The sequence below is a fragment of the Sebastes fasciatus genome, chromosome 3, assembly GCF_043250625.1.
Source record: "Sebastes fasciatus isolate fSebFas1 chromosome 3, fSebFas1.pri, whole genome shotgun sequence".
In the NCBI taxonomy this organism is placed as follows: domain Eukaryota; kingdom Metazoa; phylum Chordata; class Actinopteri; order Perciformes; family Sebastidae; genus Sebastes; species Sebastes fasciatus.
Window position 1 is genome coordinate 15,208,618 of NC_133797.1, and position 23,438 is coordinate 15,232,055.

At 39.9% G+C, this 23,438-nt stretch overlaps 1 protein-coding gene across 1 annotated transcript; it reads left to right on the plus strand.

Moving 5' to 3' along the window:
* Positions 1-17,017: 17,017 nt before the first annotated feature.
* dusp5 (dual specificity phosphatase 5) lies at positions 17,018-22,486 on the plus strand. The gene is made up of 4 exons (XM_074629196.1): positions 17,018-17,509; positions 18,532-18,674; positions 19,323-19,542; positions 21,702-22,486. The coding sequence occupies exons 1-4, from the start codon at positions 17,146-17,148 to the stop codon at positions 22,106-22,108; spliced, it is 1,134 nt and encodes a 377-aa protein (XP_074485297.1). The 5' UTR covers positions 17,018-17,145; the 3' UTR covers positions 22,109-22,486.
* Positions 22,487-23,438: the final 952 nt, after the last annotated feature.

Consider the following 23,438-nt stretch of genomic DNA (forward strand, 5'->3'; position numbering starts at 1 on the left):
CAACACAACACAACTGAAATTGAAGAGCTGCTCAGAGCAGATCCAAAGTGAACATACTGTGCACATTGGTGCAATCGCGCCGACAAAAACATAGGAAACTCTGAAATCGGAGCCATGAGGAGGTGAAGAAGTCTAGTTTTCTCTCAGAGCACTTGAATTACAATATGCTGAAAGGTTATTATGGAATTTCTGCCCAATGATGCCAAAAATATACGTCCTACTGCAGCTTTAAGTTGGAGTTTGGGGTGGTGGAGGGAGCTCTGGCAGCAAACAGTGTTGCCAGGAGCGTATCAGCAAACTAATAGCAAGAAGTGTCAGGTTATAGCTGCGTCGTACACCTGCATGCAAGCAGCTGATGAATGAGCCGGTGATTGTGAAGCAAGAATGAAGCAGTTGATGCCAATAAGATAATTTGAACGTGACTCTGCTTATACACTGTACTAACTGCCAATATAGCAAACTGTCATTATTTGTATACTGTACACTTTAAAAACTACTGCCCATATTGTATATTGACTGTAATAATGTGTTATATCGTGAAGCTTCAAAAACAGAAAATGTACTTCCTGGTGGTGCAAAATAACCATCACATATAATTAATGTATTTGCTGAGATTATAGGCATGTTGGTCAATACATGTGACTCAACATCAAGACCTCCTGGTTTCAAAACTCACTTTTTAGAACATCTTGGAACAAAAAAATTAAATATACCTCCCACTGACATTTCAAGACAACACTTTGATGTTTTCACTGTGTGTCATTGAGATAAGCAAGTCCAAACTTCTCACCACAGTTTCACTATATCAGGTCAACACTTGCAGTATCTGTCGGATTACACAGTTTTGGCGTACAGTATAGTATCGAGGTTGCAACAGATCGGCCCAGATGTGCTTTAGTTTGTCCACTGCCCACATAGCCCCGCTCCATCACCTGTGACTCAGTCATCCATTAGCATTATTGAAGCGTGCATCATTTCACATTACGCCATGCTGGGTGTGGTCTCAGGGTTATGAGCAGCAAAGGTCAATGTGTCCCTTTGTGAAATGTAAACAAGAAATTAAGACACACATTTGAATGACCTTATTGCCCCATTAGCAGTCTTGTAAACACTGTTCAATGAAAGTGGCCAAAACAAGTTTGTCCACCGTGAATGATACATCTTCATCACTGTAGGTAACAAAGATCATACTGTATAAACTGTAAAAAAAAACTTTTTTTTTACAGTTTTTTTCAAGAAATTTTAAATTTTTTGTCAATTCCAAAAGACAGAAAGAAAATGTAAAAATTACATGTTTCATTTGTGATTTATATGTAAATGGTCTTAGATTTACAATATTTTTTGTAATCACAGTCGTAATTATCTGTATTTAAGCTTTTTTTGATCATTTTTAAAGATAATTATTCTGTTTTTAGATGTTTATGACTCTATTTTAACAATTAATTGATGTTAGAAGAAAAGGATTTCATGGAATTCTAAAAATATTTCTTGTAAAAATAGTTAATGTAAGTTTGGGCTTTTGCAACATAAAATTACATGTTTCATTTGTGATTTATATGTTAATGGTCTTAGATTTACAGTGTATGACTATTCTAACAATAAATATATGTTAAAAGTAAAATATTTCTTGTAAAATTACAGTAATAACTGTAACTAATAATATAAAGATAATTACTGTTTTGTTTTTTTTACAGTTTATTTATGTTGATTAACAGACAGTATTTTTCCGTTTTTTAACAGACATTTTCTGGCGCCCCTGCTGCCGGAAAATTTCCGTTATTTTACAGTGTAAGGTTGTATGGCCGTTACCAATATTTGGTAACAACATGTACACTATACTGTGTACTGTACATCAGTCATGTTGCCACCTTTTCTCTTACATGTAAAGCTGGATTTATAGTTTTGCATGAAGGCATCACGCCGTAGCTTTCGGAGCCTACGCCATAGCCACTGTATGCCTATGGCGTAGGCTACAGAGTAGCTGGTGTTGGGTGGGCGGGGTGCTACACTGCTATGGAGATACATCATGGAGACGGTAAGAACTGTGATAAGTCATCCTGGGCTGCTTGTGTTTTCTCCAACAAGTTACTGATGGCAATAGTTGATGGGGAAGACAACATTAAGGAAACTTTCAGTAACACACATCTCTGCTGCAAAGCTTCTGCTACGTTACCACGATCCCTGTTCTGTATCCCAGTGAATGAAACAACATAAATATGACGAATGAACAGCAGCAGAGTAATATTCAGCAATTAAACACAGAGAAGAAGAAGAAATATGTGCGTATCGAGTATTGCTCTATATCACAACATAAATGAAAGAATTCTAACACAGTTGGGGGAGTGGGGAATGTAATTATAGCATGATGCCTTATCATGTACGATACATCCGTTGTAGGTGAAATTTGACGCTGAATTATAAATCAAAGCCTACGCAAGGAATCCACAGCGGGAAAGCTGTTAACCCCATGCACATCCGTTGCCCATCAACACAGCTTTCTCCACAGTTTGTAGTGTGTTTGGCATATGCTGTCTTGGTTTTCCAGACTATTTCCCTTCATATACTCTTGTACAATATTTTTGTTGCTGTTTTTTTTTTTTTTTTTAGTATCTTATATCAAAGTTCTGATAAATGCTGCTAATTGGCAATCAAACTGAAATAACCCATCTTTGTAGCAGTGCCTGCAATTAGTTTTTCACATGATTTTGTATACCTTCTGTGCTTTACTATTTACTCTAATGTCCATGGTCAGTGTAATTTATTTCCAGCAAAGCATCTGTGCTACATGCAACTTTGCTGTGATGGGTGGATACTCATGGCCACATGGACCCAAAATGAAATGGACAGAGGAACACAGATCAGAATGTCAACCCCCTTTACTTGATTTGTCAGTGAAATCATAGCAACATGTCACATTTCTCAATTTGTCATCTGACCAACCCAGAACTGACAGTCTGGATGTGGCCACTTGATCACAGCTGGGATGTCGTTTATTGTCGTTATGTGTCTTTCCTCCTCTGCCCGTCCCTACACCTCACCCACATACCAGCCTCATCAAGAAGCAGCGGTTCCTCGTAATCAAGGCAGCGTGTTATCCAGATAAAATGTGTCCTTTCCTTGTGTTTGTTAGCTCTACGTGAAGGACGGAAGGGATGAGAGGAGGGGAAGGTATATGATGCCAGCAATTAGGGATGCATCCTCTCAAACAACCAAACCGTCCCCTGAGTCAGTTGGTTGAGATGGCACTCAATATGAGGAAGAAAAAAAACAAGAAATTGAGAGTCAGACCTCCCACATCCTTCCCTCCCTCTGTCACCAACTGTGGGACGTTAGATGAAGACAGACAATATGAGTCATCGGCTCAGCCCCTCCCTCAGCTCCTCTGAGTGATTGTTACAGAGATAGTATAGAAAGACCAGCTCACTGTCAGCGTGCCTGCTAAACCACCACCAGCTCCAGTGTCACATCAGCTTAAATATAACCATCATGATTACAAACACCAGAACAATAGACTGCATGATAAATATACAGTATATATGTGTGTGTGCAGGGGCATCACCGTGACGATGAAATTAGACAGTGCTCCCTCACCCACTGATAATCTGTCATAGTGTATTAAGCAATATGGAGTCTGATCAGTGAAATGTGGGTTGTTCTTTTTATTCACAAAGACACTGTGTGAATGGTTTATTATATGATATTTAGGCCTCAAAGGCAGTAGGTTGCATGATGTTATTCAACTCATAGACTTTATTAACCTTTTCAATGACAAGAAGTCCAGTAGGGAGCGTTTTCTTTCAGATTGTAACTGTTGTCATTAGGGCTGTGTATTGGAAAGAATCTGGCGATACGATATGTATCATGATGCAAGGATTACGATTCAATATATTGCGATGTATTGCGATACTGTAAGCAAGGTGATATATTGTGATTTTTTTTTTAAATCTAATTTTAGAAAAACTGTCATAGTATAAAGAACAAAGAAAAGAAAGAACTTTTTTTACGCAATCAGAACAGTGGAATCGTTATTTGCATTTATCACAGTCCCTGTAACATCCAACATCATACTACTACTACTTTGAGAGGGCACATATGTTTGCAAATGAAATAAAGTGTTGACTGAGTTCATCTTTGCATGTGATTTAAAAAAAATATGAATTAATTAATTATTAAAAAAACTATTAATAAAAATCGATAAAGCGTTTTTGAGAATCGATACAGTATCATAAAACATAATATTGCGATATTCAATATTTTCGATATTTTCTCACACCCCTAGTTGTCATAATGAAACTTTCATGAGTTGTAGGTCTATATAACCAAATGAAAAAATGGCCACACAAACTGTTCTTAACCTTCTAGAAATGTTCACCTTAAAGGTGCTATTGATAACACACCCCGTTCCATCGCATTCACTTCACATAAAATCGTTGCCGGGCACTTACCGTCAATCTCAGCCATTTATCCGTTTTTTCCACACTAACTGGCGACCCAGAGATACCACGTGACACCAACGTCATTTTACTATTGACTCACAAGCCTTGTTAGAAGTGGGAACCAAACATCAGATATCTTCCACAGAGAAAAACAAAACATTCATTTTGGACCCGCCAAAATGTGTTAAATGATTAATTCACAATTATAAAAATTTTTTTTAGGAAAGGCCATACTTTTATTCGGCACCTTTCTAAAAGCTCTGTGGATGTTTTATTTTTACAAAAATATTTGTCTACATAAAAATGTTATCAATAACACCTTTAAGGAAAAATCCACCCTAAAACACGTTGCTGAAAAACAGCTTTAATGTTTAATGTCATTTTCTTGTTTGATGCTGTGTTTATACTCTATTCTTCCGACACTCTGGCACCTGCTCCAAATGATAACATTTTGTGTGTATTTATACTCTATACACTGTGTATGACAGCAATGTCTATACCTACTTCCTATGACGTGGGCGCTCCCCAGTCGCCACCCCCTCCCAGCGCTCCTATCTATTACATCTTTCCATCCCTGCCTCTGTCTTTCCATTCGCTGAGTGGGAGAGCGTCTGTGTCAGTGTCTGATGCGTTTATGTGCAGGTGTGTGTGTGTGTGTGTGTGTGTGTGTGTGTGTGATGTGTGTGATTAAAGCGTAGCTGTGCAATCTGTAAGGTCCCAGTGAGTTTAATTCCAGCTGAGTGGATTCGGCTTTGTGCCTCCTACACAGGTGATGAGAGGGGAGGATGAGGAGGATGGGAGGATGGGAGAGAGGGGGAAACAGGCTGGACAACAGGGGATGAGAGAAAAACAGAGAAAGAGTCAGAGGGCAAGTGGGGGACAGACAGACAGACAGAGGGCTCGGTGAAAGAGTGACTCTTAAGTTCCTATCTTTAATAAAAAAAATTAAAATCTCATATCTCAGTGCATCTGCGTGGGGGAGTATTTCTGAAATGGCTTCTCATGGAGGTCACATACTACTTGTTTCCATGATGAGCCACGGTCCTATTGACTTGAAAATCTATTGTGTATAGATTGTGAAGCTGAACCCTGTTGTACACAGCTGGTTTGCAGCCACAAACTTGTATTTTACCAGAGGAATAAAATCCACAATCATGTCTGCATACACATTTCCTGTTTTTAAGATGTTGCATATTATTTGTTTTATATTCAAAGTGTTGTATTTGTTGTATTATATTCAGTATACTCTGTATTCTTACCTTCTTTATATAATTATTCTATCCCCCTCCGTATTAAGATTCATCCTGTTTTGGACTGTTCAGGTGGTGAGCCACATTAATGTGTAAAATACAAACACATCAGTCTTGTTTACTGTAAACTGTCGGGAACTTGTGACGCTGATATGACTTTGATTGTACTGTATACTTGCTGAGTCAAGTGTTTCATTGTGAAAGCCACAACATGCTTTGTAATTTCAGATGAATCATTTAAAATTTAGATTGTACAGCTGACTACCAGATTCTGCTGTTATCAGTCTATTAAATAGTCGTTATCAGTCGCTATAAACACCATACATGTGGGTCATTAGGGGCCTACTAAACCTAGTACATTGTAAAAGTGAAAGTGAAATTTAAAAACAACATGTACTAATATGTAAAAGTTCATGAACCACAAAACAACACAAAAAGGCTTCTTTAGGTTTAGGCAACGCAAATATAACTTCTTTAGGTTTAGGCAACAAAACAACTTAGTTAAGTTTAGGGTAAAACATTGTGTTTTGGCTTAAAATAACTACGTTTAAAAAGTGACACTTAAGGCTTGTGAACACGAAGACAACTACATGTTGTTTGTTTCACATTGTATGCGAACCCCGGCCTGCGCTACTACTCCTGTCATAATTACTACGGTCACTAGAGGTCGCTGTCGTGTTCTTTTATACCTTCTTTCGGCAAACTACCATGTGAATAGATGATAAAACCTACTATTGGGTGTTGTAGGCCCCTATTGGCCCACATCTATGGTGCTTGACTGATAACACCTATTTAATAGCCTGACAACATGTATGACGTTGTTTTAATGGTTGAGATATTTCTTAGACTGAAGACTAAAATCATGTCACTGCTTGCACACTTTCGCCTTTGAAACACACACACAGCTGCAGATACAAATGTTCAATTGTCCACAGGAATGTTTTTGAGCTTGCGAGAGAGCGTACTTCCTTGAACAACAAAGGCCGGTTTACCAGGCATCGGGAAATGCTCAGTAGAAGCCGAAGGCTGTTCTGATTGTAAATCAGTTAAATTTTTTTTGTTAAGTGACAATGGAAGAAGGAAATAATGCACCCAAACACTTTACAAAGCGTCTTTCCAAGGCTTAGTGAAAGTCCGGGGACTTTTCCAAATGTAACTCTTCCAACTTTTAGTTTTTTTGCATTGTTTCCTGTATCCCATGTTAGTATCAATTGCGTATCTCATAATTTAATGCACGAACAAAGGTGAACTGAGACAGGTTCACAGCCTCTGTGACTGGAACGAGTCCTTCACAGTGACCATGACATTACAAGCTTCAGTCTGCATTCATACATCCCGGATTATTTTGTTCTTTATGCAGAAAAGCTTGACGTACACAATCATACTATTATATATATAGTGCATGTCGGGATTTATTCTGCAGGGCTCTGAAGTTGATGATCCATTGGCTGACTCATCGCCAAAGGCTTATAGTGATATTTATTGCCTCCTCAAAGTAACATTAACACCCTCAGAGAGGCAAACACCAGCTTTCAGTGCTGCCCCTGCGTTTATTTATCTTCTGGCTTCCTTCCTCGTCCTGTGATCCACTGTACTCAGCGGAAGTGAAGACAAATAACAATATAGTGACATATATGGATATTTATAAACACTAAAATTAGAGAGCAAAGAGGAAGGCACAGCTTTTGCAAATGCATTGTTATATATAATGGTGAGGATGTGGTAGAATAATGCAGAGCAGACAGAGCAGTCAGACGTGTGACTGGATGTAAACGCTATGAGCTTGTTCAAACTCTCAACTTGATTAATTACAGAAGCTGTTTTCAAGTTGCTCTTCTGACCAGATGTTACACGTCCCGCTGAAGAAGAAAGAGGTCATGTGAACTAAAGTAGCACAAAAAAAGTCTACATCTGTAGCGCCATAGTGTCTACGGTGCAAAAAACACAGCATGTAAAATATAGCAAAGACCAGTTTGTTCTAAATAAAAGAAATAATCAGATGCAAGAGACGAAGACATTTCTATTAATGTTAATCTCACAAACATCAATGGGCATGAGTATGATTTTCTACTTTCCCATTACACAAAATAACAACTAAAGTATTTGAAGGGGTTTGATAGCACTGTTGATTGATGCCAATGATAGCTCTCATCTAAAAGGATAAGGCTGGTGTCATTCTATACTTTTCTTACTGTAAACAAATCCCATGCAAAGAAAACAATTATTTATTTGTTGCGTCAGTCCATCTCAATACTGATTTCATCCTGTCTTTGGTCACAAGCCCATTCGGTCCTACGGAAATGTTTAAATCCTAAAAAAAACGGTTCATAAATATAGAGTTTTATTTTATAAGGATTCTAATTAAATTCCCAAAATAGCTGGGCACTGTAGTTTTCAGCAAACGTTACCCAAATAGGAGTAAATGGTGCATTTGTCGGGGACTATTTTCAGCTGCAGATTAAAACACATTGCTCTAGTGAATATTTATGGCATCAGGAATAGGACTGATTTTAGATAAACTACAATACCCTTGTTCATGGTAATGAATCAAAGTGTCAGTCAGTGCAACGATGTGGCTCACTGATGTGTTTTTAATAGTTTTTGGACAACAGTGACGTCTAAAAAAAATGTAATTGAGAATGCATTTAGTTGTATGGGAACGTAATTTTAAGGAAACAAGGCTGAATAGTCACGCATCAACGAGGCAAAACGTGACACTGACATGCTATCCTGGTGGACAGGCGGGTCTGTTACACGCTCTGACGTGATACCGGGTTTAAGATATATCAGAGTTCGGATAAACAAACAATATTTGTTACTTAGTAGGATACATTTTGGTTTAGTCTTTTTATTTGATTTGTTGACAATAAAAAATACAGAATATTATCTTCATCCTTTAACCGCCCTGACTGCTTGTATTGTCTTGAAACAAAATACCCATCGACTGGCCTTTCGAGACACTTCCTGTAACCCTGCTCTCAACGGGATTAGAGCTCAGTGCTGCCAACAAAGAATCAGCATTGCAACGCATTTTAGAGGCAAAAAGCCAAATAGCCTTGTTGACAAGACAGAACAGGAAATGGCCGCACTGTTCTATGTGGTGATATATCACTTTTTCACCAAATTTCTGTTAGATCTCTGCTGTGAATAACTTCCTCATTTCTTTGGTAAAGAACAGGGATGAAGAACACAGAGTACTTCATGCAGTGATCCATTGCCTTTATGAGCAGCTCTGACTTGGAACAGTACACTGAGCTTCTTCCAGATATAGATGTGTGTAAGTGTGAGTGTGAAGCAGATGAAGAGCATATAGTCAGCGTTCCTGTATTGTCATCCGTCATGACAATGTTCACAGATCTACATGCGTACTTGTGTTATTTTGAGAGACGCGGGCTCTTCTATAAAACAACGATAACCAGGCCACGCTGTGATTCACAGTACAGTACACAATGTAACCCAGCTTTCCATTGGAGTTACAGCGTCTTCTCAACCGTAAATGCTGTCTGTTCTGTGGAACATCTGGACACAAAATGACAACATGGGTAAAAGAAATAACCAGGTGTGTGTTTTTCTTTATAGTTTACACGTCACAGAGCAGCACAACAACGCCTCGAGCGTCACGTGAATCCCCACAGCGCTTTGTCTCACCTCTGCGGCATAAACAGGGCAAGCCACATTTATCACCACCTGAGGCCTCAGCTATTTTTATACAATGGGATTTTCACCCGGACACCAAAAGGGACTTTTTTTCCCAACAATAACAGGGGTCAGTTAATGTGTGAATTACCTTCTGTTTAATCTGCCAAACACACACACACACACTCACTCTCTCTCTTTTTCTCCCCGTCTTGCCTAAGAGTTTGGCTTGCCTGAAAGAGTCATGACATGACGGTGAGCAGTGGGCGGGAATCGTGGGGTGAGTCAAGCCTTTGAGGCAGCCGTGTGTGTGTGTGTGTGTGTGTGTGTCTGAGTGTATGTTCAGCATGTGTCATCCTGGCCATCATATCATGACTTGAGCTCAGAAATGCCAAACATTTCTGTTTCATATTGAATTTGGCAGCCACAGGTTGACTGGTGCATTGGATGTAATATGATTAGAGTGTGTGGTTACTCACAGCGCTGACGTTGGTTGTTGCTGTCTCTGCTCATGAGCAAAAACAAAAACTGGTGCATGACTACATGCCATCAGCATTCCTAAATAAATATAAAGTATATATAAAGTAAATATTCCAGTCCCTATATGCTTACTTATACTTGTGTTATATGCTTTATTTATTGAATGTTTTTTCTCGATATTGTAATTCTGTTTTTCCTATCCCTAATATTCTGTCATAGCTCTGTATTAAAGGGGAGCACAACCCAAATTAAAAATTCCAATATGTTATTTCCATGGCCAAGGAAAGTTCAATCAATATTTGTGAACATGAGTTTGTCTCTCTCAAAGCCAGAAATCAGAAGTCTTTCAGATAATATCACATTAGACAGTAAAAATGTTCACTCAACATGTCAGCTTTAGTCTTTTAAAGGGGAACTAAGCCCATTTTGAAATTTCATACATGTTATTCCTATGGTCTAAGACAGTCCAAAAAATATTAGTAAACATTAACAACTCCTTAGGTTTTGTAGTTTCATATGATACCAGTATCTTCACTCTAGCTTTAAAACTACAACCTAAAAATTGCAAGTTGTGTTAATGCGTTAAAGAAATTAGTGGCATTAAAACGAATTTGCGATAACACCTTATCATTGTGTCAACTTTGGCAGCCCTACTTTATTGCCATTACAGCAAACATTGAACTGTCCTTAGTGAGTTCATAATGTAGGACAGACAGAACAACATAAAACCGTCATATAAATAAAACATCAAAATACCATAGATATAAAAGATAAAAATAAAAGAAACCCTAAAGTGCCAAAGGTACTGTTGTCTGCCAACTGTACTTATTCACCAGAGTCCACAGATATTTCCTCATCGTAACATCTCTTGTGCAATTTCGATGCAACAGGATGTTGTTGCCCATTAAAACAAACTGTGTTAACACAGTGATGATATTCTTTGTAATTCTGTGGGGGACATTACCAGAAATGAGTACTGTTGTTACAAGAAATCCACTGCAAACTATGATTTGTAGCTTAACACTGAAACTCCTTGTTTGAGTCATTTTTGGTACCCGAGTTGAATTCCAACGGGCTGCACTCAGTGGTCAGCTGAGGTGATATGAGTAATGTGGGCCTTATTAGGAAACCGTATCAGCATCTGGAGGCTCAGTCAGCAAATCAGGAAGCACCTGTGTAGCTGAGGGGGGAGGAAAGAGCGAAGGGGGCACATGTCCCAGCAAAGGAGACCTATTGTGTTTTGGTGCTTTTTATAAGTCACGTGGAAAAAAGGGACATTCTGGGCAGGAAGTGACTTGACGCACTTACATACCACACTAATGCAGTTTGGCCAACAGTGTCTGGTGTAAATAAAAAGTCTTGTGACAGGAGTTTAAAAACACAGACACATAAAGATGGCTGCAGTATAAACTATTCTGTAAACAAGAAACATGCAGAAGAAATCTCTTTGCTTTTTTGAGTCAACCATGCGTCTTTATTTATACAATACATCCGCTTATACACAGTTTTACACCTTCAGCAAAATCGTGGATACATCAAGATACATCTTTGTAGTTTTTTGTATTTTTATTCCTTTTTTTTTGTAAACAAAATGTAGACAGTGTGGCTTGATATTAAAATACAAGAACATTACAGTGAAGTTTGACAGGAGATATTCATACTCTGTTAATAGTACACAATAACAGTAGACAGTTGGATTTATCCCTCAGAATAAACAGCCGATTTGACTGTTGTCAGGCTATTAAATAGGCGTTATCAGTTGGCTGTAAGCCCCATAGTTGTGAGTGAATAGGGGCCTACTACACCCACTAGTGGGTTTTATCATCTATTCACATGGTAGATCACCGAAAGAAGGTGTAAAAGAACACGACCTCTAGTGACCTTAGTAATTATGACAGGAGCAGAAACTGAAGTCAGGTGCTGAAGTATAGACAGCGTGAAACTCCATGAGGGGTGGAGATCAAGGATGATGGATAGGACACAAAACGCAGGGTTTTCACCCAGGAGACCGGAGTTTGCATCCCGTGTGAAACCAACAATGTGTAGTTGTCTTTGTGTTCGTAGTTATTTTACCCAAACCACAATCTTTTCCCCTCAACTTAACTGTTTGTTTTTTTTGCCTAAACATAAAGAAGCCTTTTTGTTTGTGTTCAAAACGTGACGTTTCATTCAGTTTTACGTGTTAGAACGCGTTGGTTTTAAGTTTCACTTTCACTTTTACAATGTAGTAGGTGTAGTAGGCCCCTACTGACCCACATCTATGGTGCTGATAGCGACTGATAACGCCTATTTAATGGCCTGATAACAGTCGAATCGGGTGCAATAAAAGACAGAGTGGTTCTTTCTAGACCAGTGGATCAGTGTTCAACAATGAAACAACAAGAAATCAGTTATAGTTGAGGCAGAAAAACATTTTTTTTTTCCACTAGCAGGAGCCTCAATAGACCAGAAAACTGTTTCTGTGAATCTTTGACAAAATTGATGGAGTATTTCTTGAAAAAGAAAAACAGGAAATTGCTAAACTTTTTACTTGGAAGTGGGCAAAGCAGGTACTAAACCACACAAAAACTAAACGGAAACATTTCTCCATAGTGAAGCTCTTGGAAAGCATCAAACATCACATGTTGTTGACATCTACAAGTGTAACATTTTCTAGCGTTCATCCTCCTTTGTGGACATCCTCAAAGCCTCCACCCAGTCTGCTGTTATTGTGTTTCCATTGGGGAGTAAGAAGACTCATCATCTCATGTTACGTTAATGAGAACAGGTGAAAACAGCTGGCTGTGATGTTGTGAATTAGATGAAATCATTATGTAAGATCACTTTAATACATGATTTAGAAATGATATATGTTACATACATTCCCACTGAATGTGGACATAATCTAGAGTTAAATAAGCATTATTCTTATTTCTCATTAGAGGTTCTGTCGTTAATGTAAAAATAAATACTATAAATACTTTTTAATAGTAAGTTGACCTGAATCGATAATAAAGATCACATGATAGATCATTTAAACCACGTCATTACAAGAGAAGAATTCAATTGTTCTGTCATCATATGAGGAAGTTTTAATGACTTGCATGTGCATGACAGAAGATAGAGGCTGGCTAGTGAGCACACGTTCACAGTACTTTCTCCTATTTAAGGCTACAACTAAGGATTATTTTCATTATTGATTGATTATTTTCTCGATTAATTTATTTAGGTCTTGTCTTGTTCGACAAACAGTCCAAAATCCAAATATATTCAATATACTCGTAGAGGACTGAGAAAACCAGAAGATATCCATGTTTGAGAAGCTGGAACCTGTGAATTTTTGCCATTTTGTTTCAATAATATATACTTTTTTATTGTTATCAAAATAGTTATTTTCTGTTGATCAACTAATCAATTAATTAACTAATTGTTTCAGCTCTACTCTGCCTCTGCTTCATCCCACAGCATGTGCTCTTCTAGTTGGTTGTGGTTATTCTATAGTTTTATGTTTTTCATTTTTTATCTTGTGTTTATTCATATTTAATGTCTTTTATTCAGCAGTGGTCGACAACAATAGGACATGACACTGCAATTCCCATGCTTTTACCTCTAACTCCGAACAAATAAAAACAAAACAGAAATCCTAATTGACCTTTTGCACTTGTGACCTGCTGATGACATCACCACACAGATGACACACTTTATGAAAATACTGCGTGGGACACAGTCACGGCCGACACAACGGTCCTAATAGTCGACCAGCTGACTACAGGGCTCTGTACGAGCAGGATTGTGGCTGGCTTAAAAAAAATGCCTGCCTGCTTCCTAAATATATTAATGATACTACAGAGCCACTGATAAACTGAGGCAATCCTGTTAGAGAGAATGTGTATGGGCTCAAAGAGCGAGGGCGGAGAGGGAGGGAGAGCTGAGGAGAGACAAAGAGAGAAAGAAACAGAGGGGAGGTATTTATATACAGTATAGAGAAATAAAAGTGAAAAGTCAGTTGAATACACATCTTGTTTATCTGGCTCATCTGGGTCTGCTGTTGTTATTTACAGCTGACACAAACAAACCTCATAATGAAACGAGGGTTCAGAAGCGGATGGTGGGCCTCCCCGCTCATCAGCCATGATGTCACAAACCCAGATTAGACTGGACCATATGGCACGCTGCCGGCTGTCCCTCTAATCCTCCGCCGCCACCAAGGCATCTCTCTACCCAGTGCATCTATCTATCTATCCGTCTGTCTATCCGTCTGTCTATCTGTCCATCATTTGCCTGTCTGTCTGTCTGTCTATCCACCGATCCATCTATCCATCCATCTATCTATCAATCCATCATTCATCTGCCTGTCTATCTGTCCATCTATCCATCTATCTGACCATCATCTATCTGTCTGTCCATCTATCCATCCATCCATCTATCTATATATCCGTTCATCATCTACCTGTCTGTCTATCTTTCTATCCATCCATCTATCCATCCATCTATCCATCTGTCCATCCATCCATCTATCCATCCGTCCATCCATCCATCCATCCATCTATCCATCTGTCTGTCCGTCTGTCCGTCCGTCTGTCCGTCCATCTGTCCGTCCATCCATCCGTCTCTTTTTTCAGCCAATCACAGACCAGCAGCTAGCGATGTACAGCGCCACATACAGGGCCCTTCCTCCATTATTGAATGATACTGTCATGGCCTAGAGGGATATCTATTGTTTTGTTTGTTATTGTTTTTTTTTGTTTTTTGTCTGGTGTCTGTCACTGCGTCTGTCCATTCGTCACATTTCTGCTCTGTTGTTCAGTGTCTCTCTCTCGCTCTCTCTCTCTGTTTAGCTCCTATCATCCCCACGCATTCATGCAGCAGACACAACATGATGTAACACATATTCTTTGGATTCATTTCACCAAAGAGGCTTTCAGTGCCTCTTGTTTACTCTATGGATAGTCTGCATTTTAAGCGTGGCTTGGCCTTTGAACCTTGAGCTTCCATCGCTCTCATACAACAAAAAAGATGTCAATACATACAGTAATGAGTCAGAGATTCACATTAACAGAGAAAATGTTAACTAAGCTGGTAGTTCAGGAGCAACTGTAAGGGCTGCTTCAGTAAGTATAGCTATTGTCATTTGTTGGATTAAAGGCTAAAGTTACATATGTAAATCCAAACATGCGCATGCGCATGCAAACAGAACCCGAACAGAGTACAGGGCTGCGTGTGTCAGGGGTGATTGCACATAATGTGAGTGTGACGTTTAAACCTGTTAATTCATTTGGGGGATTAGGTTTACAGGCAGAGGGATATAAGGCAGGTTCACTGGACTAAACATGGGGCCGAGTGGAAGTAAGAGGTTTCTTTTGTCAGCTACTTGTCATCCAGCCGCTGAGCTCTCCTTGAAAGAACCCCCAGTACTGTGTACTACATGGAAGATTATTCATAAGTAGCCTTAAAAAAAAAAAACACTCACAGTACAGTGTGGTACTCACGAATGGGTTTATATTAAATGGCATTTTTCATTTGCTGTTCTGTCACTGTAAATTAAATTTTTTGGAAGTGTGTCACAGGGGCTTATTTATTTCCTGTATTATCACTTTATTATTATTCTGTAATGTTCCCCCCATAAGTGTGTGAATTTATACGTGTCTGTTTGTGTGTTGGTGTACAGTTTTTTTTTTGTGTTTGGTACACAATAATGAGTTTATGCATCGTGGAAATTATTTTATTTCCTCACTTGTTACTGTTGTAGGTCACTGAACATTTCAACCGGACATTCAATCTTTTTGTCTGCCACTTCTGAAATCTATGTCAGTGCTACCAGACAGCAGAATTATGGAATATATCATGAGACCTTAATCCCTGGCCATTTTTAATGTAGGAAGTGCTTAAAAAAAAAAAAATTCTGCCATGGTGGCAGGTGACCTGGAATTTTTACCTGACACAGCCAACGTTTAGGGAGGATATAAAAAATTTAATAATAATAAAATAAATAAATTGAAAAATAAAATAAAAGCAAGAACAAACACCCAAACAACAATGATAATAATAATAATAATAATAATAATAATAATAATAATAATAATAATAATAATAATAATAATAATAATAATAATAATAATAATAGTAGTAAGTAATTAATCATGATCATAAAGAAAGGAAATACATAATATTATAATAAAATAAGTACTAACAAATGTGAAGGTAGATGAAAGCTGATTGTGAGACAGTAATAGAGAGGAGGGCCTATAGGGTATGTCATCATAATAGTTCCTCTTATTCCGCTTTAATTATAAAAACATACTTCCCCACGGGTCAAATAAGAGAGAGAGGGAGAGAAAAAAAAGAAAACAAACCATGATCAGTACATCTGTTGTTGTTGTTGTTGTTTTTTATTTGGTTATACCTTTTGGATTTTGGGCTGTTGGTTGGACAAAACAAGACATTTGAAGATGTCCCCATCAGGGGGTAATTTTTCACTATCTTGTGATATTTTGCAAACCAAACAAATAATCAGTCAGACATAATCGAGAAAATAAACAGTAGATGAATAAATAATAAAAACAATGGCTACTGTCGCCCTATTTCATTTAAACTATTGTATAAGATAAGATAAGATGAACCTTTATTAATCCCCGGGGGAAATTCAGGTGTCAAAGCAAGTGCAGATACAGAGGTACAGGTGTACAAAAACATTATAAAACAATAACTTGAAAAACAGAATATACATAGTGAATTAATAGTATTCATAGTATCCCTATGGTGTTCCTGTAATAGCCTGTATGTGTGTGTGTGTGTGTGTGTGTGTGTGTGTGTGTGTGTGTGTGTGTGTGTGTGTGTGTTGTATTCTTCATCATTCACCTATAGCCTAGCATCTCTATTACTATGGATTTTTTTCCTATAGAGATTTGTAATTCTGCATCCCTCCAAAACCTTTGCATCTATTTTTTTAGACCTTGGGATGTCCAGTATTGTTAGTCTCTCATCAAAACACTCTGGCTGTAAAGATGGAAATGAAAGGACTGCTGGTAGAGGACACACAGTGACTGAACTAGTTGAACCAAACACACACTGCAGTAGTATCGTAGGCTTCTCATTATTTACCAGAGAACCAGGGGGGCGGAGTCACATTAGCGTCATAGAATGTGGGCGGGTCCTTTTGTTCGCGATCACACCTCGCCGGTGTCCATATATGGTTCGTGACGTCACGCGCCGGAGGTTCCATTCAGATAAAACTGCCTTGCCGGAATCCCCTTAGAGGACATATAGACACGGACGCACACGGGAGTCCTCGTTATCCACTGCTCAGGAGTTCATCCAGCTCGAGTCTTTTTACGCAATAATAAACAACAATAACAAACTCCACCATGAAGGTCTCCAGCATTGACTGCCGGCGTCTGAGGAAGATCATCAGGAAGGAGTGTGGGAGCTGCCTTATTGTGGATTGCAGACCTTATCTTTCATTCACCAACTCCAACATCACAGGATCCGTTAATGTGAACCTCAACTCCGTGGTGGTCCGGAGGTCCAGAGGAGGACCTGTGCCTCTGCAGTTTGTCATCCCGGATGAGAGCTCTCTTCTCCGGCTTCGAGAGGGCAGCATCTCGGCCATCATAGCTCTGGATGACCGGACGGCCCACTGGCAGAAACTCAAGAAGGACAGTGTAGCACAAATAGTAATAAACACCCTTTCACATCTGGCCAGCGGGGCCAACATCTGCTTCCTGAAAGGTGAGAGCTTTATGTGTTTTTATAATCCAGAAAAGAAGGGGGAAATAACCAGTTTGTCTGTCCTGGATATAGATAGTCTAATTATAAGAAAGCCAGCACAAGGATTTACAGCTTTCACATTTTAGCTTTTTTATGAGTGTCTTTTTAATAAACTAACATCAGGTGGTGTAGGCCATATGTCTAGTTTATTTAAAAGTAGTAGAATATTTATATTTATTCATGTAAATCTTCATAAACTTGAGTCAGTGGGGTATAAAGAAGTCCACTTTTTATTCTCAGAGCTCAGATCTCCAAATTTCTTGGACTAACCCATGTTCTGTATAGTCTATTTTATTTTACTTTTCCTAATATAGTATCAAGATATAGTCAAGATACATTTAAAGGCCAAGTCATATTTCCCCCATGATCCTTCTCGCTTGTGTTGAGAGCAGATCCACATTTTTCTCTCTCACTTCTTGGAGAGATAAATGTCCTGCGTGCGTCAACGGAGCGGATGAGTCAGGGCGAGAGAAACGCAGGCAAACTGGTGGTGCAATGATTTCCATTCATATCATAAAAAAAATAAGGAAAGAAATTAAAATGAACCATTTCTGTTAGCTAAATAAAACCAAATCGTGATAATGTGTTGGTCACACACTCATTTCCGTCTGTCACCTCTCTGTAAAAGGATTACCAGTCTCTCCTGTAGTTCATTAGGCGCTTATAATAATCAGGTATAATCAGGCTGCTATAAGACATGTTGTATGAACGATGCTATTTCACAAGATGTGTGTGTGTGTGTTGAGGGGGTTCTTTATTTTGTATATTGTATATTGGTAGAAATTCGATTTTGTTATTCTTATTTTATTCTAACGTTTTTATCTATTCTTTTGTTATTATACTGTTTAACTTGCACCAACAAAACCAAAGCAAATTCCTAGAGTATACCTCTTACACCTGACAATAAACACCATTCTGATTCTGATTCTGAGGTAGAATTATTAGCTCATGGTTTTTTCCCCCTCTCTTTCTTTCTCTCTCAGGAGGATACGAGAACTTCCACTCTCAATACCCTGAACTTTGCACTGAGGTGAAAACCATCGACCAGAGCGGAACTGAAACCGAGAAAAGAGTCACAAACAGCCACAGCGAGAAGCTTTCTCACCGCAAACCAGATTACGATCAGGTATGGAAACACCCTTTACAATACAAGCAGGCCTACTTCCCACTCTCACAAACACACACACACATCCACTGCCTGTTTTTATTTTTATCCCCCAAAAAACCTCCTGCTGACATCAGAGAGAGATTTATATTTGGCATCAAAACATTTTCTCAACGCCACATATGATATTCTCTGACCTTCACTGCTCCCCATATTTGGCTTACAAAGAGAGAGAGAGTGAGATCACTCCAATGATGCCCAGCTGACATCAGGACACCCCATAGAGAAAAACACTCTTTCATGTCTGACCTTTTCTTCTATCTCCTCCGCTGCCCAAATAGAAAGCATGTGGCTGCTGCTTCACATCTCAAAGAACACTCTATTGTGTCTGGTTGACATATTGTGGGTTATTAATGGTTTACATAATAGGGGGAATCCATTCGTGCATCCGTGTGCGGTTTTGTCTGCAGATGGACATAATGTTCTGCTCTGCAGCTTCTTGAGCTGACAGGTGTTTGGATGTTGTGGCTTTGTGGCCATTTTTCTCAGGGTTGGATTAAAGCAAATGCATCAAGACTTGGGGGTCCAGTATTATGTCTTGTTAGGTGGCCGTGAAATCACACTGTGGACTCACATCTCTTTCTCTCTCTCTCTCTCTCTCCCTCTCAGGGTAAACCCGTAGAGATCCTGCCTTTCCTCTACCTCGGTAGTGCCTATCACGCCTCCAGACAGGACTATCTCAGCGACCTTCACATCACAGCCTTGCTCAATGTGTCGCGCAGGGACCAGCAGCCGGCCAAGGGCCACTACGACTACAAGTGGATCCCGGTGGAGGACAGCCACATGGCCGACATCAGCTCCCATTTCCAGGAGGCCATAGACTTTATTGGTGAGTTGAAGGGAATTGTGCTTTTATGGGGGTGCAGGGTTTGCGCTCCTTGTGTCTGGCTCAATACTCCAAATAGCTCAGTCACTCAAACTAGGAAGGGGAATAAATACACCACCACCGAAATGGAGTCTTCTCCTGGAAAGACATCAACTTCTGTATATTTATAGTGCGACATCACCCCAAGGAGTCTCCTATACATAGGTGTGTTTATTTTTGCGTCTTAAGCTCCCTTGGGTCACTGCCTCTCACCTGCTGCCATTCACTAATAGAGGGCTGTAAGCTATAATCAGTTTAACTTGATCGCCTGCCTTAAATCCTCCATCGACATATCCAGCCAGGCTGCTTTCATTCAGGATTTGCTCACTCCCCCCCCCCGTCCCCCTTCCGACCTCCCTCCCTCCCTCCCTCCCTCCCCCGTCTTTACTTGAAAAAGACGCTCCCATGCCGTCATCGCCTCCGAGGCCTAATCTCAGTGGCTTACTGTGCCGGGTGTGGCCAGTCAGTGTGACAACTGGGTGAGCTGTCCGTGTTTAGTAATGACCGGGTGGAGGAGTTCGGGGGCTGACTGACACACACACACACACACACACACACACACACACACACGCACACACAGTGTTGTTTATGATGGTTGGGTGTAGGGGAAAAGCCAGCTGACTGACACATAATGAGACAGCATCGGTTGCTGGCGGGTGGGAATCATTGATGGGCCTGAGGGCAGCGGGGCACTGAATGTGTTGCAGAGGAGGAGAGCGAGTGTGTGGGAGAGGAGAGGAGAGAGGTGCTGGATAATAGCAGCAGCAGCAGCAGCAGCAGCAAAAGATGTACATAATGTGCTCTTGGCTATTTATAGCCGGGCACAACCAAGGACGAAACTCACCCACGAGCAGCTTGGCTGACCGGTATTGGGTGGCTGCTATTGTTGCATTGTTTGGGGATGCAGTCTACATTTGAGGTGTCTATTATTACATAAGGCTGATAAATTGTTCCAGGGGGCAGGCTTAGCCTACATGCAGAGAGAGGGCCACCAAAAATGTATCAACTATTCCAAATGCGACGCACACACAAATAATCACCAGCTGGCCCCCAAACGCAAATCAATCAGCAATCAGAAAACCCTTTTGATCTGGTGGCTGACGTACAGTCAGGGAGGAGGTGATAAATATTATTGACCCACTGCTGCCGTCACCCCACCATCCTCCGCTCCAGATGGGAAGTTCATGATTCATTCATGTGGTTTATCGAGAAGCTGTCAAGTCTTCGTTTCCCCCCTCTGCAGTGGCTCTCAGGACCAGACAGAAGTGGCCCTCAATGTTTCTATTTAATAGAGAGAGAGAGACGTGTACTGTATGTGGGCGTCTGCAGTGGCTTCGTGGAACTATATGTCTTGAATTTGCACACCACAGACCGACAGAAAAGGAGACGTGTAGGTGTTTGCAGTACTTCTAGGAATTAACAAAATTTTGATATGTGTCGTGAGCGACACTTATACAGATGACAGAGAGTAGATCTGTGTGTGGGCATTAGAACAAGTGTAGGAGTGCCGCTGCTGCAACTCTAAATTAGGACACACATCTCTGTACCACAGTGAGCAGCAGCACCCAGCGCCTCCACAGCAGTGTGGGAGATAGAAAGGCTCATGTGCAGCTGCACTCTGTGACTCAGACGAGCCTCACGAGTGTCTGTGGGTGCCCAACCGAAACTGGTATGAGATGTGTGTACCTTTCTGTGTACCTGCAGATGAGGTGTACTGACAAGGTTAATGTTTGTCCATTATGTCCTGCTGCTGCTGCTGCTGCTGTGTGCGAGAGAGAAAGAAACTAGATGGATGTTTGCATTAATTAGTGAGTGGGAGTTAGGAGTAGGCAATGATTACACCGTTAAAATGTGATTTTCCATTTGTTATTATTCACTGTTTAAAACTCATTGTTGATTCATTGCAACCTCTTCAACACATAACTTGACTTAAAAAATTATCAATTACACACACACGAACAAAACAAAAAATAAAACCTGACACAACACCGTGGCCTCTATTTTGAAATGGTTATTTTTTTAAAATAATGAAATAATGCAAGTTTTCTGTGCAACAATTTTACCCCCATGTAACCACAGATGATTAACGTTGGCTTGTCCCTTTCTTCTTCTTCTCCTTCCAGATAATGTGAAGCAATCAGGTGGAAAGGTCCTGGTCCACTGCGAGGCAGGCATCTCCCGCTCACCTACCATCTGCATGGCCTACATCATGAGGACGCAGCGGCTGCGGCTGGACGCGGCCTTCGACGTCATCAAGCAGCGCCGCGCAGTCATCTCACCCAACTTCAGTTTCATGGGTCAGCTGCTGCAGTTTGAGTCAGAGGTCCTCTCCACGGCCCCGGTTGACGCCGCCACACCTGAGCCTGCCACGCCCTGCGCCCCGGAGTCTGCCTCCTTTTTTGCCAACGACTTCAACACCACCTTCAACACCAAAAACTTTGAGCCATCTGTGTTCACCCTCCCTACCTCTTGCCTGCAGTCCCCGGTCCACCACCAGTTCAACCTGAGCCCAATAACTGCACTGCCTTAAAATGAACTGTGACTGCTTGTAGTCTTACTTGAAAAGAATAAAAAAGTAATGCTCTCTGTGTGCCTGGTGTTGAAACCAGCAGAGCAGATAGACAGGAACAAAAGATAATAGTATTCAGTTGATGGGACTTGAGGCCTATATGAAAACTATGGGCTGCAGACATGGATGCTGTTTTCTGTCTTCTGCACTGATGTGATGAAACAACAAAGCACAGTGATAAACTGCAATATACATGCCTTAGGTTGATATTGTGATTAATGCCTATTCACAAATACAGTCAGGCATTTAAACCTAATTTATTTGAAAATTACAGTCCGTCTAATTTTTTCAATAATGTGGATGTTAATATGTGTTTAATAAATGTTTTCACCACATAAATCACTTTGTTGTCATGTAATCCTTCTAGCATTGTGTTTGCAGTGGTCTATAGGCTAACCGAGAAGTCAAATGGGAATACAATTAGACCATTTCCAAGTCATTTACTTCAGGCCTATTCCGTCAAACAACATAACAGGAAAAATCAATGAGTGCGTCTACATGCATGTTAGTATCCCGTTCTTGAGCCTATCCTGGTTTAGAGCTTATTCAGATTATGATGAGGTAACACTTCATTTTACAGGTCCACAAATTTCATGGTAATTAGGTGATAATTAGCAAGTAACCTATTTGAAATTTCTTCAGAATTACTGCCATATAACCCCAATATTTTTTAAGAAATTTCAAAGAAGTTATTTGCTAATTATTATCTATTTTTCAGCAGACAACAACTTTGTATTATTTTTATGGATATATTAAATAAATCACCAGCTATTTATTACTGCTTACTGGGAAACAATGGAATATAATTATTAAATAATGTTTATAATATATATGAAATAGTAATAATAAAAGTCCAGAGTCAAATCCCAAGTCACGACAGCCAAACAAGGTAATTTTTGATAAATTTTGAGGCAAATATTGGGGTAATTTGACAGTAATTCCAAAGAAATTTTAAATAGGTTGCTTGCTAATTTTCACCTAATTACCATGAAATTTGCAGACCTGAAAAATGAAGTATTACCTATGTTTACATGGAACATGAGAAACCTGGTTATTCATGTCCCTTTTTAAAAAAAAAACTCTAACAGTATGACATTTGTCATATACATACATGCATTTAACCCATCCTAAGCATTCAGGGCAGTGGAGCAACTTGGGGTTCAGCGTCTCGCTCAAGTACACTTCAACATGCAGACAGTAGGAGCCGGGAATCGAACTGCCAGCTTTGCGGTCAAAGGTCGGCCCACTCTACCCACTGAACTGCAGCCGCCCCTGGGTCCAGGTTTCTGAT

Excerpts from the sequence above, each read along its gene's own strand:
- dusp5 (XM_074629196.1), top strand. The coding sequence starts at position 17,146 with ATGAAGGTCTCCAGCATTGACTGCCGGCGTCTGAGGAAGATCATCAGG. Across the intron at positions 18,675-19,322 it reads GCAAACCAGATTACGATCAG|GGTAAACCCGTAGAGATCCT; the intron begins GTATGGAAACAC and ends TCTCCCTCTCAG. Across the intron at positions 19,543-21,701 it reads GGAGGCCATAGACTTTATTG|ATAATGTGAAGCAATCAGGT; the intron begins GTGAGTTGAAGG and ends TTCTCCTTCCAG.